General features: G+C 31.4%; 1 protein-coding gene across 3 annotated transcripts in view; it reads right to left on the bottom strand.

Annotated features, from left to right (window-relative positions):
* Positions 1–5,399: 5,399 nt before the first annotated feature.
* Positions 5,400–15,907, bottom strand: part of LOC143075439 (PR domain zinc finger protein 14-like) — a 28,415-nt gene continuing 17,907 nt past the window's right edge. For all 3 annotated transcript variants that reach the window (XM_076250848.1, XM_076250849.1, XM_076250850.1), the window contains exons 5-11: positions 15,260–15,408; positions 13,112–13,236; positions 10,085–10,214; positions 9,314–9,440; positions 8,219–8,329; positions 6,603–6,753; positions 5,400–6,039 (exon numbers count right to left, since the gene is read on the bottom strand). In XM_076250848.1, coding sequence (XP_076106963.1) covers positions 5,978–6,039; positions 6,603–6,753; positions 8,219–8,329; positions 9,314–9,440; positions 10,085–10,214; positions 13,112–13,236; positions 15,260–15,408 — 855 coding nt within the window. In that variant the 3' untranslated portion in view covers positions 5,400–5,977. The remainder of the gene's footprint in view (positions 6,040–6,602; positions 6,754–8,218; positions 8,330–9,313; positions 9,441–10,084; positions 10,215–13,111; positions 13,237–15,259; positions 15,409–15,907) is intronic.

The raw sequence follows: 15,907 nt of genomic DNA, 5'->3' as shown, positions 1-15,907 counted from the left end.
AAAAACAAAAACAACTGAACTCTATACAAACGAGTGATTAACTGATTTTTGTTTGCTTAAAGTTGAGCGATCAGTGGCAAATATTTCATGCATGTTCAGGACGAATACAAACGAGTGGAAAAATTCCACAGGTTCAGGTAAAACACCCTAATAATAACTTAAACTAGACTACCAGCAGCTATTGTAGGCAGGCTCAACGTACTTTAAATCTTACGCTTTATTATCGGCAAATGAACTTTCGAATATTTGTTATAAGGCAACCTTTAGAAAATCAATGACCTTCTTTATAACAATACAATTAACGAAAAGCAAATATGACAATCAAAAACCAACGATAACCACGGGTTACAAGCTGTTGATTTATGGGACAGGCTCGTAAAAAATGTGACTAGTTTAAACATGTTTTAGAAAGCCCAACTCTATAATCATAACCTAGCACAGTGGTGTAACAGCAACAAATAACAAACGATCAAAATAAGTTGCCAATGGTTTAACTCAGAAGATCGGTACGCAACATAAAAACATAAAACGATGACACAAAGCACAGATATAACAGTACTCGCATTTACTGAAAAGTAGTTCAAAGCCAATAACAGCTTATAATATATAGATTAACTAGGTACTCCCAGACTGAAGTATCGATCAGTACACATCCAACGGATTTAGTTTATAAATATTTTGAGAAACGCAGCATGAATTTCTTTTTTGATGCCACACAATATTAGTAAACAGTATATAGAATAAGAATAAGAATAAGAATAAGAATTTTATTAATCTAATCAAGAACCCATAAAGGGCATCATTTTATTGGAAAAAGCAAAACAGAAAACTAATGCCATACTATAACGTTATGGACAGGATCAGAGCCTAACACAACATGTGTTTTATATAACCATTATATTAAATCTTATAACAATAAAATATTATATTGTTTCATATATTTTGTTTACATCTGGATCTTATTTCTAAACCTTTAATAATGTAATTTCCTAGGTACATGAGAGTTGGTAAATGCTCATTTGTGAACAGCCAGAAATATTTCTTATCAATAGGTAGTTCTTTAAAATTAGTACAAAAAGTGATAACTTTATCAAATAATAATTTCCTCTGTTCATTATATAATGGACAATTTACTGTAAAATGGGTCTCATCTTCAATAGAATTTATATATGAGAAATCATACCAGTTTTTAAAGCAATATTTATTTAAAAAACTAATTTTATTCCCGAAAAAACATCATTGAAAGGTTTTACGCTGGTCTCAGTGTTAATCAACTTTTCATTCAATTATTTTCACTAGTAAAAACTGCATATTTTCTTTATCAAAAGACAGTAATTCTTTACTATTTCATTGTAGAACGTATCAGTAGGATTCGAATAAAAATATATAATATTATGCATCAACCATCTATTCATATGTTTCATTTTATAATATAGTATTAAATATTTCGTGTAGATTTCTTGTAAAACAAAAATTAACGTTAAACCTGTAGACATTTTACTGGTCTTCTTATTTGAATATACCTTTAACGTATATCACTTGGGATCAGCTAAAAATATTGCATCTCGACCTAAAAAACGTTTTATATCTTTTCCCATACAGTTTGATACGTACATTTGAGAGGTCTGACTTGCACACAAGAAGAAAATAGAAAACCAAGTTGGCGTAAATAGACATTGTGTTCTAAGTGAGGGTCTTACATCTGTAGAAATTCGACGAAGTGTGACAGTGTCATCAATGTTGAAATATTTTCAACTGCATTTTGTATAATACAAACGGGTTATATAGCACGTTCGTGCAGTATGATACCCTGCTCGGAACTATTTCCCCATATGAGTGCAATTTCATATACTATGAAGGATACTATACTATTCCTCGTGTTAGTGCAATAACCCAAAAGTATAATGCATCGATATGTTTAGATATCGATAATTTATTGCAATATTTCATTGTATGATGTATCGATACTAATCGAGAATAATATGTATCGACAAACGTATATAATTTTCATTGTATGAAGTATCGGTAGGAATCGAGAAAAATGTGTATATTTAAATCTCTGTTTATTTTTGTATATTTCAAATTCAGGATAGAAAATATAGCATACACATTGAAGACGAGCAGTGACAATAAATATCATGCGCAATATGTACTTAATAGCTCTTGGAATCTGTCATGAAATATTTCTTATTTAAATAGGCATCTGTGAGATTTCATAAATTACTTCTCAACAATAAGAGATCATCTGCTTGGAGGAAAATCCATATTGTGTTAGAACAAATCTACAATAAAACTAGACGTTTATGTGTGAATTCTGATTTCTAAATTAGACGAGTTATTTTCTAAAAGGCAGTTCGCAACAAAACATCTCGCACTAAATAGTCAATATAGTCGACATATTGTCACAAAAAGCAAGATCATTTATGGGTTTTACGTATTTTTCCGCCATTAATAACCGCCTTGGGGATAAATGAAGTTCGTTTGAATTATCCGATTCCGTTTAGGTTCCTTGGTTAGGTGTAAAGAAGAGTCAATAATCTGTTTAAGGTGACGGAGTGATTCTAAACGTCTGAAATCCTATTCCCATTAGATATATAAATCATAGCTAAAGTATTCACATTCCCCCCTTACAATACATATTTTGAGAAAGTGTCAAAGGGTGATTTCTTTCAACACGCACCACACCAAATAGGCATTAGGAACTAAAAAACACCCAGCTTAGATTTTTTACAATTATTTTCAGCTCTCTAGATATCCATCTTCGGACGAGTTTGTCTGATCTCATTTGTCACTTTAAATCTACAAATTTTGACTTTTCGATAGCACGATAATCTCTTGACCATGAAAACATTTCAAATGTTAGATTTTCTTAAAGCAGACGAAAAGGGGGTTTTACGAAGTATTTTGAGTCATCCAAATTCATGTAAATCATCATCACTTTTCACAATGAAGCGAATCCTGCTGGACAAAACATGTATAGATACATTAAAATTGTAATACATGTATTATCACATTATTTAGATTTGAAGCCTACGAAAATATGCTCCAGTTATGAATGTGGCCTATATAATATACCGAATTAGACTTATCATCGGGTTTGTACTTACATGGGCAATATGACGGGTTCAATATGAATGTCGGAGCACCTGTAACCCCAAGTTTTTTGTTGGGTTTGTGTTGTTCATTTTTAAGCTTTTTATGCCCCACCTACGATAGTAGAGGGGCTTTATGTTTTTCTGGTCTGTGGGTCCGTTCGTCCGTCTGTCCCGCTTCAGGTTAAAATTTTAAAAACACGCATCACACCTAACGGGCATTAGGAACTAAAAATCAGCTTAGATTTTTTACAATTATTTTCAGCTCTCTACAGCCGTCCTCAGACGGATTTGGTAGATCTGTTTTGTCGCTATGATTTTTATTTTCTTTAGCATGATAATCTCTTGACCATGAGTACATTTCAAATGTTAGATTTTCCTAAAGGAGAGTAAAAAGGGTTTTATTAACATTTTTTGTCATCCATATTTGTGTAAATCAGCGTAATTTTTTATCATGAAGAGAATACTGCTGTACAAAACATGTATAGATACCTTAAAATTGTAATATTATCACATTTTTAAAATTTGAAGCTCACGAAACTATACTCCAGTTATGAATGTGACCTACCGAATTGGTCTTACATAAGCAAAACGACCGGTACAACACAGTCAACATGTATTGCCGAATCTATTCACTCTTCCAGAGCGCATAAGACTCCGCGGTTTTAACCGGGTTCGTGTTGCTCAGTCTTTTGTGTTCTATAAAAAAATCATCTTTTGTAGTATTTTATGACGCTATGTCATATTTTGTAATGTTGTAATGTAATGCTTGCCATCTTGTGATTTCAATTAGGATAGCGACTTAGAAATATTTTTAGAAATGACCATAAATGGGGTTTTTTTTTGTAGAAAACTAAGTTATTATATGATTTCGAGAATATAATATTTGTTTTACCTTTGAACATTTGTTAAATTGCTCTATTTAGTAATATGTAGCCATGACTCTTTGTGTGAGGTGAGTAATATGCAGCCATGACTCTTTGTGTGAGGTGATTAATATGCAGCCATGACTCTTTATGCGAGGTGAGTAATATGCAGCCATGACTCTTTGTGTGAGGTGATTAATATGCAGCCATGACTCTTTGTGTGAGGTGATTAATATGCAGCCATGACTCTCTTTGTGTGAGGTGAGTAATATGCAGCCATGACTCTTTGTGTGAGGTGAGTAATATGCAGCCATGACTCTTTGTGTGAGGTGATTAATATGCAGCCATGACTCTCTTTGTGTGAGGTGATTAATATGCAGCCATGACTCTTTGTGTGAGGTGAGTAATATGCAGCCATGACTCTATTTGTTTGAGGTGGGTAATATGCAGCCATGACTCTCTTTGTGTGAGGTGAGTAATATGCAGCCATGACTCTTTGTGTGAGGTGAGTAATATGCAGCCATGACTCTTTGTGTGAGGTGATTAATATGCAGCCATGACTCTTTGTGTGAGGTGAGTTATATGCAGCCATGACTCTATTTGTTTGAGGTGGGTAATATGCAGCCATGACTCTGTGTGAGGTGAGTAATATGCAGCCATGACGCTTTGTGTGACGGCTTTTACATAGAACAACACTGTTAAATTCTAAGAATTATTAGACTGCGTTTCGTCTATTACGGGATTTCCTATGTTTTCTTTTTCTTTTATCAATGCTTAATTATCTGTCTTTTTTTTCTTTTTTTTTTTACTTAATAAAAGTTGCGAAATATAAGAATAATAGGTTCATCAGCAGTGAATTTACTACGGGCTTTTAAGTTTATCATTTCTGAAGTTATGATAGCAATTGACAGTAATTAGGGCTATATATTTTGCTTAAGGAACGATGTCGAATATGTTTGGTAGCTCCAGTCAACCATCATCATTTTGAATACTTGTCCAAAATTTTAACTCTTATACAATCTTACAGGACAAACATGGAACTTTTATTTGAATTTTTTATAAATTTTGCGTATATATATATATATATATTATTTCTTGCAATAGCGTTCGCTTTAGTTGATCAGTTGATCTCTGATACAATACTACTAACATTATATAAGTTGTTTTGAATTGTCAAAGAAGTTTTTGAGAAGAATTTCCATGGAAGATATATACATATAAAAGCTAATAAGAAGAAATGGTTCAAATGGTTTCCCTCTTCTAATATGAGCAAGGTAAGGTTTTCTAAAAATTATTATCAATAAAAACAACTGACGTAATGTAAAACACATTTAATAATTTAATTCTCTAACAGCAAAATAATTATAACTCTTCAAAACATATAAACCATCATTTATATTTATTTAATTGCAAATATAATGAATAAAACATACCATGAAAAGAAAGAAAACTATTATACAGTAAAAAATGTATGATCAACAAGTAAACAAATAAGACCAACTTATTGATTCTTTAAGGAAATAAGGAATCTTTTTGATGGCATACACAAAGCATAATAAATATTTCAGCGTCAATTTAAATGTCATTTGTACAAGTATTAAATTCTTAAAGCGGTGAATTTGAGTTATCGTAGTACAAGTTCAAGTTTACCTCAGAAATGTACAAAATGTACAACTCTCTGATTTCGCATTATACAAAAAGCACGTATTGAACTTGTACGTTTTACACGTGCACTGCCTTCAGTATAAAATTACTACACTTGATATAATATTACGTTTTCAGTTGACTATGCATGGATTTAATGAAGTCAAATAACTCAAATGTATTCCACTAATATGATAAAACAGTTAACAATAAAGAATATTGATCAAATACGATGTCCTAATGTTTTTTCTTGAAGGCGTCAATAATTGCGTCATTGATTAACGCAACACGCCCATTTCGCTTCTCGTTGATAATATTTACAAGCGATTGGACAACAGCTATTTGAATCAATATGAGTTTTCATTGGATTGTTATCTACACTAAGCCAATCATATTTTTCTGAATTTCTTGTGTCTTCCATCCATTAAATGGTGTTTCTAAAATAAAATCAATAACTTAGATATTTTGTTGACACATTATTTATTATATTTATACTTTGTTAAAAAAAAAATACCGTATAATGCCAATTGTTTTATTAGAATGCACAAATATTGATAATTTATTACATATCTATCGATTTTACGGTCAGCGTTGCAGTAGAGTAATCGTCCTGGAAATAGTAAATGTGTATCTGTTTCCTCAAAGAACAGAGATCGTTGCACTCACCCTACATGGCGCACTAGATCTAACGTCCCAATCGAGAACGTGATTGCGTATCTATTCATCCGGAACAACCAAACAAACGCAGCACAAACAACTTTGAAATTGAAGCCATCACATTGTTAGTATAACAATAAACACAAACATCTATTTTTTCAACAAAGCAATTTACAGAAATAGTTAATACTTTAATGAATTAAGAAACACTTTTATGTTGAATAGCTTATATCTTGAACATTAATTATTAAAACAATAATGTAAAAATGTTGATTTATTGGTTGATTGCTGTTTTATAACTTCTTGGTTCCAATTTTGCATGTTTCTATAATATAAAACTTACCATGTGTTTTACTATGCAGTCGTTGCTCTACTTCATTTTTGAACTCAAGACCACATATTCCACATTTACTCGATTTATCACGTGTATGTGTTCGCCTCACGTGACTGTCATGTGCAGCATGAGATGCAAATGCCTTTCCACAATACTTACACTGTTAGAAATTTAAAAAAGATAGGTAAGTCAAACATGGTATAAAATACAATTGAACTATTGTAAACCTTGTATAACTGGATAGACGCACTCACTGGTGTTTTTTATGAGACAAAACCAAAAAGAAAAAAATAGTAATTAAAGCTATATTTGATAATTTTTGACAATAGATGTTTTAAGATAAAAAAAAAAACAATATACAAATAAGACAGACATTTGTTTTTATTTTTACTTTCTTATAGGTTAAGATGAACAATAATGTCAAGTTAAAACAGGTTTACCAGAAATAACGGTTTTGCTTTGTTTGTGTTGTTAAGTTGATATCTCATTGATGTTTATCTTATAGTTCCTCTTATCATACAAACAAATCTCTGAAAGTTAGATTGGCATCAACCACTAATCCGTTTGCTTTACCATCATATTTAGAAAAGTAAGTAAGCTTTATGTATAGTCAGGCAGGGATAACAAGAAGATTTTGTTTTGTGGCCTTTCGTGAGTTCATTTACAATTTGTAAATACCCGATTTTAAACGTTCCATTTTGACGAGCATAAACCATTGTATGAGATCTTTTCTGACCTAATATCTAATCTTTTATGCATCTGTTTGATTGATGTTATCTCACATCTCAATTTCTTTGGTTTATTCTGGCTACAAATACTGAGTACATATTTTACCCATATGAAGCATGTGCTATTTATATCAATATGTACACAAATGTCAGCTTTCTTTCTTAAGAATGTGTTAAGGTATGTGTGCACAATGACTTGACAAGAAGTATAAAAAACATCATCATAGAAACTAGGATTGAAATTTTATATTAACACCAGACGCGAGTTTCGTCTACGAAAGACTCAAAGACTCATCTGTGACGTGACGCTCGAATAAAAAAATGTTAAAAAGGCCAAATAAAGTAGGAAGTTGAAGAGCATTGAGGACCAAAATTTCCTAAAAGGTTTATCAAATACAGCTAAGGTAATCTATTCCTGAGGTAGAAAAGCCTTAGTATTTCAAAAATTCAAAGTTTTGTTAACAGTTAATTTATAATTATGAACATATCAACGATAACTCAAGTCATCACACAAGTGCTGACTACTGGGCTGATGATACCCTCGGGGATTTAACACTCCATACGTCCTTGAAACTTTAGGACATTTTTCATATTTCTCGATTTGGAGTTCGTCTTGCTCAGTCTTTGTTTTTTGTCTTGTGTTTTGCATACTGTTGTGTGACTTTAAGTGTTTTTGCATACTGTTTTTTGACTTTAAGTGTCTTCTTTTTTGGCATGGCGTTTGTCAGTTTATTTTTGACTTAGTTCCAATGCTCTCTAGGTATCTTTCGCTTTCCTTTGCTTTTTCAAGGATTTGTGCACACCGCAGTGATGTTTCAATTATAATGTTATAAACATATCCTTATTTAGAGTTGTCATGTACACTCTGTTGCGTCATATGCTATATGTTGTACATACCTTAAATGGTCTCTCGCCAGAATGTTGACGTATGTGAGTTCGAAGAATACTTGATGCTGTGAAAGATTTACTGCAGTATACACACTTATAAGGTCTTTCACCACTGTGTACCTAGTAAAGGAATAAAACAACGATTTATCATCACCACTATGTACATCGGAAACGAATAAAAATATTAAAACTTATAGATAAGAAAATGTGGTAATAGTGCCAATGATACAACTCTACATCCAAATCACAATGTATAAAAAGTTAACAATTATTGGTCGAAGTACGGTTTTCAACACGGAGCCTTGGCTCACACCGAACAACAAGCTATAAGGGGCCCCTAAATGACTAGTGTAATTCAATTCAAACAGGAAATCTATTAGAAAATATATTATTCTTATGTTCCTCACGAGCATTTTATATTAATTGAGCTTTTGGCTCTAAATTTGAAAAAACTATTTTATCAAACGTTGATTTCATTCAATTTTGTACTGTTTAATGATATTCAGCAAAGTAATTCCATTTTTTTATCAAAATGTTTTCGTTGACCCCTAAAAATAAATTAGACAGTGCCATTTAAAAAGTGACTTTCCAATTTAAATTTTACTTGGAGTTCGGTATTTTTGTAATTTTCTTTTTTTTTATATAAGGTATGTGCTATCAACGATCAAAATTTGATTTATTAGACGTCATTATCGAATTAACACCTTTTTTTTGTGTTTTTGTTAGATTATTTTGTATTATTAGTATTGTTTGAATTTTTTAGTCAGATGTGTTGTATGTCTGTATGTATATTTTCTACATTTTTTTAATGCTAATTCCTAATTATTGTCATATTAACCTTCTATGTCTGTTTTGGTTGCTCACCAAATTTTGTCGATATAACAAAAGTATAAACAACTGTCATACATGTGTGAGGTTTAGCTAGCTATTAAACCCGGTAAAATCCACGATTTTCTTTGGAAAATGCATGTACCAATATGATTTTATGATGCAAAAATGATGTTACAATTTGGAGTGTCTCTGTTTTGATCATTCTGATTAGCCCATACGTAATTACATTGCATTCGGAACACAAAAAAAGAAGTTTGAACTGCGTACGCTTACCCTCATATGTTTGTTAAGACTAGAACTTTGACTGAAGCTTTTTGCACAAACAGAGCATTTATGTGGTCGGTGTTTTTCATGCACATGGAGAATATGAATGCGTAATCTGTCTCTCTTTTCAAATGACCTAAAATAAAGATGAAAATTGAGCTTTAGATTGACCAAAACCCAGCATGAAGGTCAAATATGTTTTGAACAACCTTTAATTAAAAATAAAAAAAAACATAAAACATTAAGATAATCATACTTTTTTTAGTTTATTTTAAGTCGATTTTTAAGTACACACTAAATCACTAGAGTTGAAATATATCTGTGCTCTCCCTATTTTCGAAAGTGAAACCACTTGCAGAATGATTATCAAATACATACACCTGTTAGCATGAATCTATACAAAAGTCCTTTATTCTTATTACAAATGAAATTTAGATTCAAGTGTAGATCTTATGAGACAACTATTGTTTCACGATGGTCTTTACTCTGACATTGTAAATATGCAAATTCATCAGAGATACCAGGGTTATAACTTATTAGCATATCTTTCATTCACATTTCCATGCATTTTGAACATATTTACCTAGTTCACAATGTACATCGACAACCTGTCTACCTTATTGGTCTACTCATTTGGGATATTCCTGGGACATACACACATGAGTATTTTAAATATATTGTATATAAAAATCTACTGTCCCTTTGCGCTAGTTATATTGAACACACACGCAACAGTTTCGTAGATATTTCTGTCTACATGAGCCACCCGTTTGTACATACCTCGTACACAGTGTACATGGATATTTTCTGTCTCCTTGATCTACACACTTTGTATACTTCAAATGTTTGTCTCTATAATACTGGTAGGCGAATACTTTTCCACATCTTTCACAGGTGAATCCTTCCTTACCTAAAATTGTCAAAAATAAATAATTAACAATAGTACAGGTTATTGCTATGATTGTATACAGCGTCATGTCAGCCTGTTCATAGAACTTCAGTGCAGTATCTTCGTATCTATCGTTGGAACATGTTTGCACGAAAACAAAGGATTTATAGTAATATAGAAACGATTGCCTCGACTCCACCAGGTAGAACCATCCGTGCTATAATCACTCTATAACATTTAAACAACCCAGTACCCCTATACAGTACTGCAAGTATTTTTAAAGGAAAAAGGAATCATGAATTAAGCCTGATATTTATATGTAACTCCTGTCTTAATGTTTGCTATTTTTGGTGATATTTTCGACTATCTCTGTAAATGCTGTGCTATCTTAAAGTCATATGAAACGAGTGACTGGTGGAAAATAATGTTTTCTCCAATTCTTGAACCAATGCATGTATATATCATAAACTTAGTCTTCTGTGCACGATTTTATCATTTTTTACGCAAATATACCGTATAATCTTTTTTTTTCTCTGTCTGTTATCATTTAACAAATATGGCAGCTCATTAAATGCCGTGTTTTGACTCCGAATTTTACCGATTTTTTAACCTTATAGTAAACAATCATCTATCATATATTGCAGTGCAGTGAAAAATTCAGAAATGTCCTTCAACAATGGAATGTAGTGTAAATTTCAATTATCAACCAACTCCAAAAGCTGCATTTCTGTTCAACAATACTAAAACAATGAAAAATGCCGTTCTATTAAATGATTTGAGTGCTAATTTGATTTTGAAACACGTTGCCTTTGTATAAGAGAGGTTAATGATACCAAAGGGATAATTAAACTCATATGCGAAACCGAACCATTATACAAATGAGTATAATGTATTGCAGTATTGTGCATCATATTGTGGATTATAAGATGCAATAGCTTGGTAAATGGAACATAAAGATTATGCTGTTTTCTATTCCTTTCTGTTTGACAAACAATGATGGGAGATTTTAATGTTAAATTGACGCATTTTCTTGTTGTATTTAACCCTATAAAAATGTTTATGGTCGTAAAGAATAGAAAACCTTTCGAGTTCTATGATCTTTCGTAAAATTAAAGACTTCAGTTGTAGTATGATACACGATTCTATAACATTTATGTGTCTATATGTTATAAAACTATACATTTACAAGACTAATCCTAACATCCTTTTACCTCAGATTAACTTTTAGACACTGTCAGGAACTTAAAGATAAAATACATCACGCTAGTGGCAATTTTAATATTGTAACTTTTCCTAAGTTTGTCAAAGATGCGAAATAAAAGAATTATATTTCTAAAGAACACATGATGACTTTGAGGTATTTCAAGGGAGAATAGGAAAACTAAAACACGTGAAAATATTCTCTAACATTTAGATAAATGTTTCATGACTTTTACGTTTTATTCTATCCCGATTTACTTAGAAATACATGTATTTTAGCGAGGTGCAAAACGATTAAATTTTTAAATACAAAACAATTCACCCAGAAATGTCTACATCGCATGATCTTTAATTCCTTGTTGATACATCATTATTATTCACTGATTCCCTTGTTTCAATCTGTAATCCGGCTTTTAATATTCGTTGTCGACATACAGCAGAAACCATCAGAGACTCATAAAAGCACGAGGATGCGCAATCGCCTTAAGATAGCAATGATTTTATTGAGATTTTATTACAAGCCATTAAGATACACGACTTTACAATCTATTTAGAACAGCAAATACTTAATTTTCATCCAATTAGTACCAATTAGGGACGAACGATAGATTATATCCAGAGGATTTATTTGCGGGATGGGTGAAGCAAAAAGGGCTTAAGGGGCTATAATGGCGGATTAAAGACAGATCGCATGCGGTATAGCTGAAAATGAACTACAAAATGTCATTAAGTTTCAGTCAAGATATTTTTCACCAAAATATCATCTTAATCGCCAATGATCACCATCAGTAATATAATACATCATCAAATTATTTGTATTATAGAACTATATGATAGTATCAGAATCTAAAACTATCGCCTGATAATGTATATGTCTTAATGTACAAATCCTGAACCGGTACCTTACTTACTCTTAGCTTGACTTATATCATTTCATTTTGTTGGATACATGCATAAACCATCAAACATAAGATAAGAAAACGAATAATAATTTAAAGAATGATCACTTTAAAGTCATCGTTTTATTTTCCTATCTGTCGTCGTAACATTTTTTTTGACAAGGAAATAAGACTTCAAGTCAATTCATTTTTTTTTAGTATATGAGTTTCAAAAAATATATTTCTTCAGTTTATCCTCATAAATCACATGCTTGCCGCTGTATTTAGACGGACAAATTCATCCTTAAACAAGGAAATTATTGACTTATGATTGCTGTGTCGAAAGCATTACCAGTGAACTGTTTGTCCTGAGTGAAAATGGAGTGAAATGAAATCCAAATCTTGTTTTCACTTATTTTATAACATAAGAAGATACCAAAGGCAAAACCAAATGAAGTGTTTGTTATTGCCTTTTTCGTACGGAAATGCCTTGATACAATTGATGTGTTTCAGAATTTTTTTCGAAGAGGTTTTCTAATCAGAATGTTTTGGTGAACTATATTGGTGTTTATATTAATTATATTGCATTAAATTTTGAAATGATGAATAACGAAGTTTTTACAAATGTTATGTTACAATTTAATCAGTAAAATGTAATGTGTTTTATTTAGATTTAGATCTAGATTTTTTTAATTTCACCGTGTTTTGTCTTTAAAAAAATGTGTGCGTCTGTCTACATCGTGTACATCTGTAATCTCCCGCTGAGTTATCGCCGATTATTAAATTACATTACATTGAAATATTGAAGGTTTCAGAATTTTGATAAAAAGTAAGCCTTACTTTCATGTTCAATTGGTGTTTTGGGTAGATCCTCATTTCCATCTTTCAACGTCAGTGGTATTCCCATGAATTGTGAATACGAATCTCCATACCATACTAATAATTCTGTTCCTACAGGAATATCTCTGCAAGTGAACATTATAACCAACAGTTAAACGTATTCATTAGACAATCAAAGCTTCACAGTAAGTTATTTTCATTACTTTTTAACTTTACTTTTTAGGGATGGACAGCTCCAGTCACAAGAATTTACAGAGAAAGAAAGAGTATGTTATGTGGAAGACAACGTTATAAAAATTGAGAAAAGAACAAAATAAACATATAGTATTTGAATAATTTTACTGCTTTTCAAAAACATTAGTAAAAGTATTCAACTACTATTTGTTTTTATATTGAAACACATATTATTACTTTTAACAATGAAAAAGAAAACAGTTTAAACTATATGACAACCTGAATATACTGTTTCTAATAACTTAAAATTCCAGAGTAATCTATGTAATTTTGTGTTGGTCATCATTTCAGCTAAATACGAACAGTTAGTCACCATTTTTTTACAATCATAGTTTCTACAAATATCAGTTTTAGTTAAATGTAAATTTTATTGCCAAGGGTAAATTTTACTGTTAATGCTTTATTTCCGAAAACATATTGCGTCTGAACGACTAGATGTATTCTTAAAAATCAGCAGAGGTTAAACGGATAATGACAACGGTTGGTATATATCGCAATGGTATAAATTGTCTATTTCTGATTTTGTGTTCATTTATCAAATCAGAAAGAAGTAAATGTAACTAGAACAAACCAACAAAGATCATTATTCGCATCTTTATTAAAAAGCATCTGTTCGTTTTTAACATGATAATATGACGGTCTTTTAATAATTTTGGTTAAAACATTCAATACATATGCACTTAACTAATTAAACTCATCATAGATACCAGGATTGAAATTTTATATTTGCACCAGACGCGTGTTTCGTGTACAGAAGACTCATCAACGATCATTTTGATTTAAACTAATAAATTCACTTTTTTTTAAGAAACTGAATAATAACTATCGAGCTGTGTTATGTCTTTCAGCTTTGTAACTATTTTGATCTGAGCGTCACTGACAAGTCTTATGTAGACGAAACGCGCGTCTGGCGTATCAAATTATAAGACTATCAGTAACATTTTGTACATTTTCTGTTAAACGATGAATTATGATAATTAACTATGAAGTTCAATCCCGGTAGATGATATTCGGTTTAGTAAATAGCTTTGAAAAAAGCAACTTAATCGTATGTAAACTTATTCAGGGGAATAGCTTTTTTGGAAAGAACAGTACAGGCTAGAAGAATTGTGATTCTCTTTATACTAGGTTATATGTATTACAAATAAACTCATTATAGAGACCAGGCTTAACATTTTGTACACCAGACGCGCGTTCTGTCTAGAAAAAGACTCAAGGACTTAATAATTTCGCTTGAATTAAAAAGAAAAAAAGGCTAAATAAAATACGATGTTGACGAAATTTAATTCCAATATTCCGAGAATTTTTTTTGACAAATACAGCTAAGTAATTTAAGTAAGTTATCTATTCCTTGGGAAGAAAATCCTTAGTATTTAAATTAAAAAAAAAACGATGTTTTGTTTACAGTTATTTTATCAATGTGATCATATCAATGATAAGTCTACACAGAAATGATTACTACAGGTTGGTGATATTCTCATGGACGAAATATCCAACACCAGTTCTACATGTAAAATGACGTAACGACTGGAAAATCCTATAATTCATTGTCTCAATTTAGATATTATTATCTTGAGGCATTTAGAAATGTACTATCTATACGTAAAATAAGTCTCGCCTTCAGGTCTCATATAATACACTTTAAAATTAAGATCATACAATGAGGTTTCAGAAAATGTACAATTCAACAGTAAAATCCTACCTTGAAGTCGCATAAATAAAGGCAACAGTAGTATACCGCTGCATGTTGAAAAGTGGTTAATCGATTGAGAAAAAACAAAATTATCCGGGCTACAAACTAAAATCGAGAGAAACAAATCAACTATAAGAGGAATATAATGGAACAACAGAGATCATGAAGTCCTAAAAAAAACAAATACCAATGCAATATACAGTCTAACGGTAAAATCCTACCTTGAGGTTTCATAAAATATACTATCGCCCTCTTGAATCACCACGATATTCTGTTCTGCTACGTGTCTAGCACAGTTTACATAGGACATCCAACTACCAGTACTTCCGCGACCATCAACAAAATGACTTAGTTGACCATTTTGGAAAATCTACGATATAAAAAGTAAGAAAGCATTAAAACATAAAATAACTAAAGTATCCTTTCGTTCAAATTCGAAAAATGACATTTTAAAAACGCATTTTTAGTATGTGATGCGTAGAAATATGAGTTCTCTTTTCACTAACCTAACTGCAAAATAGCGGGCTTGCTGATAAAGCCAGTATAAAAAAAAATGCCATTATTCTACATCTTATCTTCAAATGATTTAAACTTACATCCCATATATAACTGTTATCGTCAAGTGAATGAAATGTACCTATCACATATAATAGATATCGTCAAATGATTAAAGCTGACCTCCCACATATAACAGTTATCGTAAAATAATTTAATCTGACCTTCCACATACAACTTTTACTCTCCAATTATTCAAAACTCTAATATGTTTCTACTAACATCCCACTTAAAACTATTAATCGTTAGGAGCCTCGTTGGCCAAGTGGTCTAAGTAGTTCTCCTACTGTAATCATTAGCCAGTCAACACGGAG

The sequence above is a fragment of the Mytilus galloprovincialis genome, chromosome 5 (genome assembly GCF_965363235.1).
Source record: "Mytilus galloprovincialis chromosome 5, xbMytGall1.hap1.1, whole genome shotgun sequence".
Lineage (NCBI taxonomy): Eukaryota > Metazoa > Mollusca > Bivalvia > Mytilida > Mytilidae > Mytilus > Mytilus galloprovincialis.
Note: the sequence above shows the minus strand (reverse complement) of the source record. Positions and strands in the feature narration are given on the sequence as shown.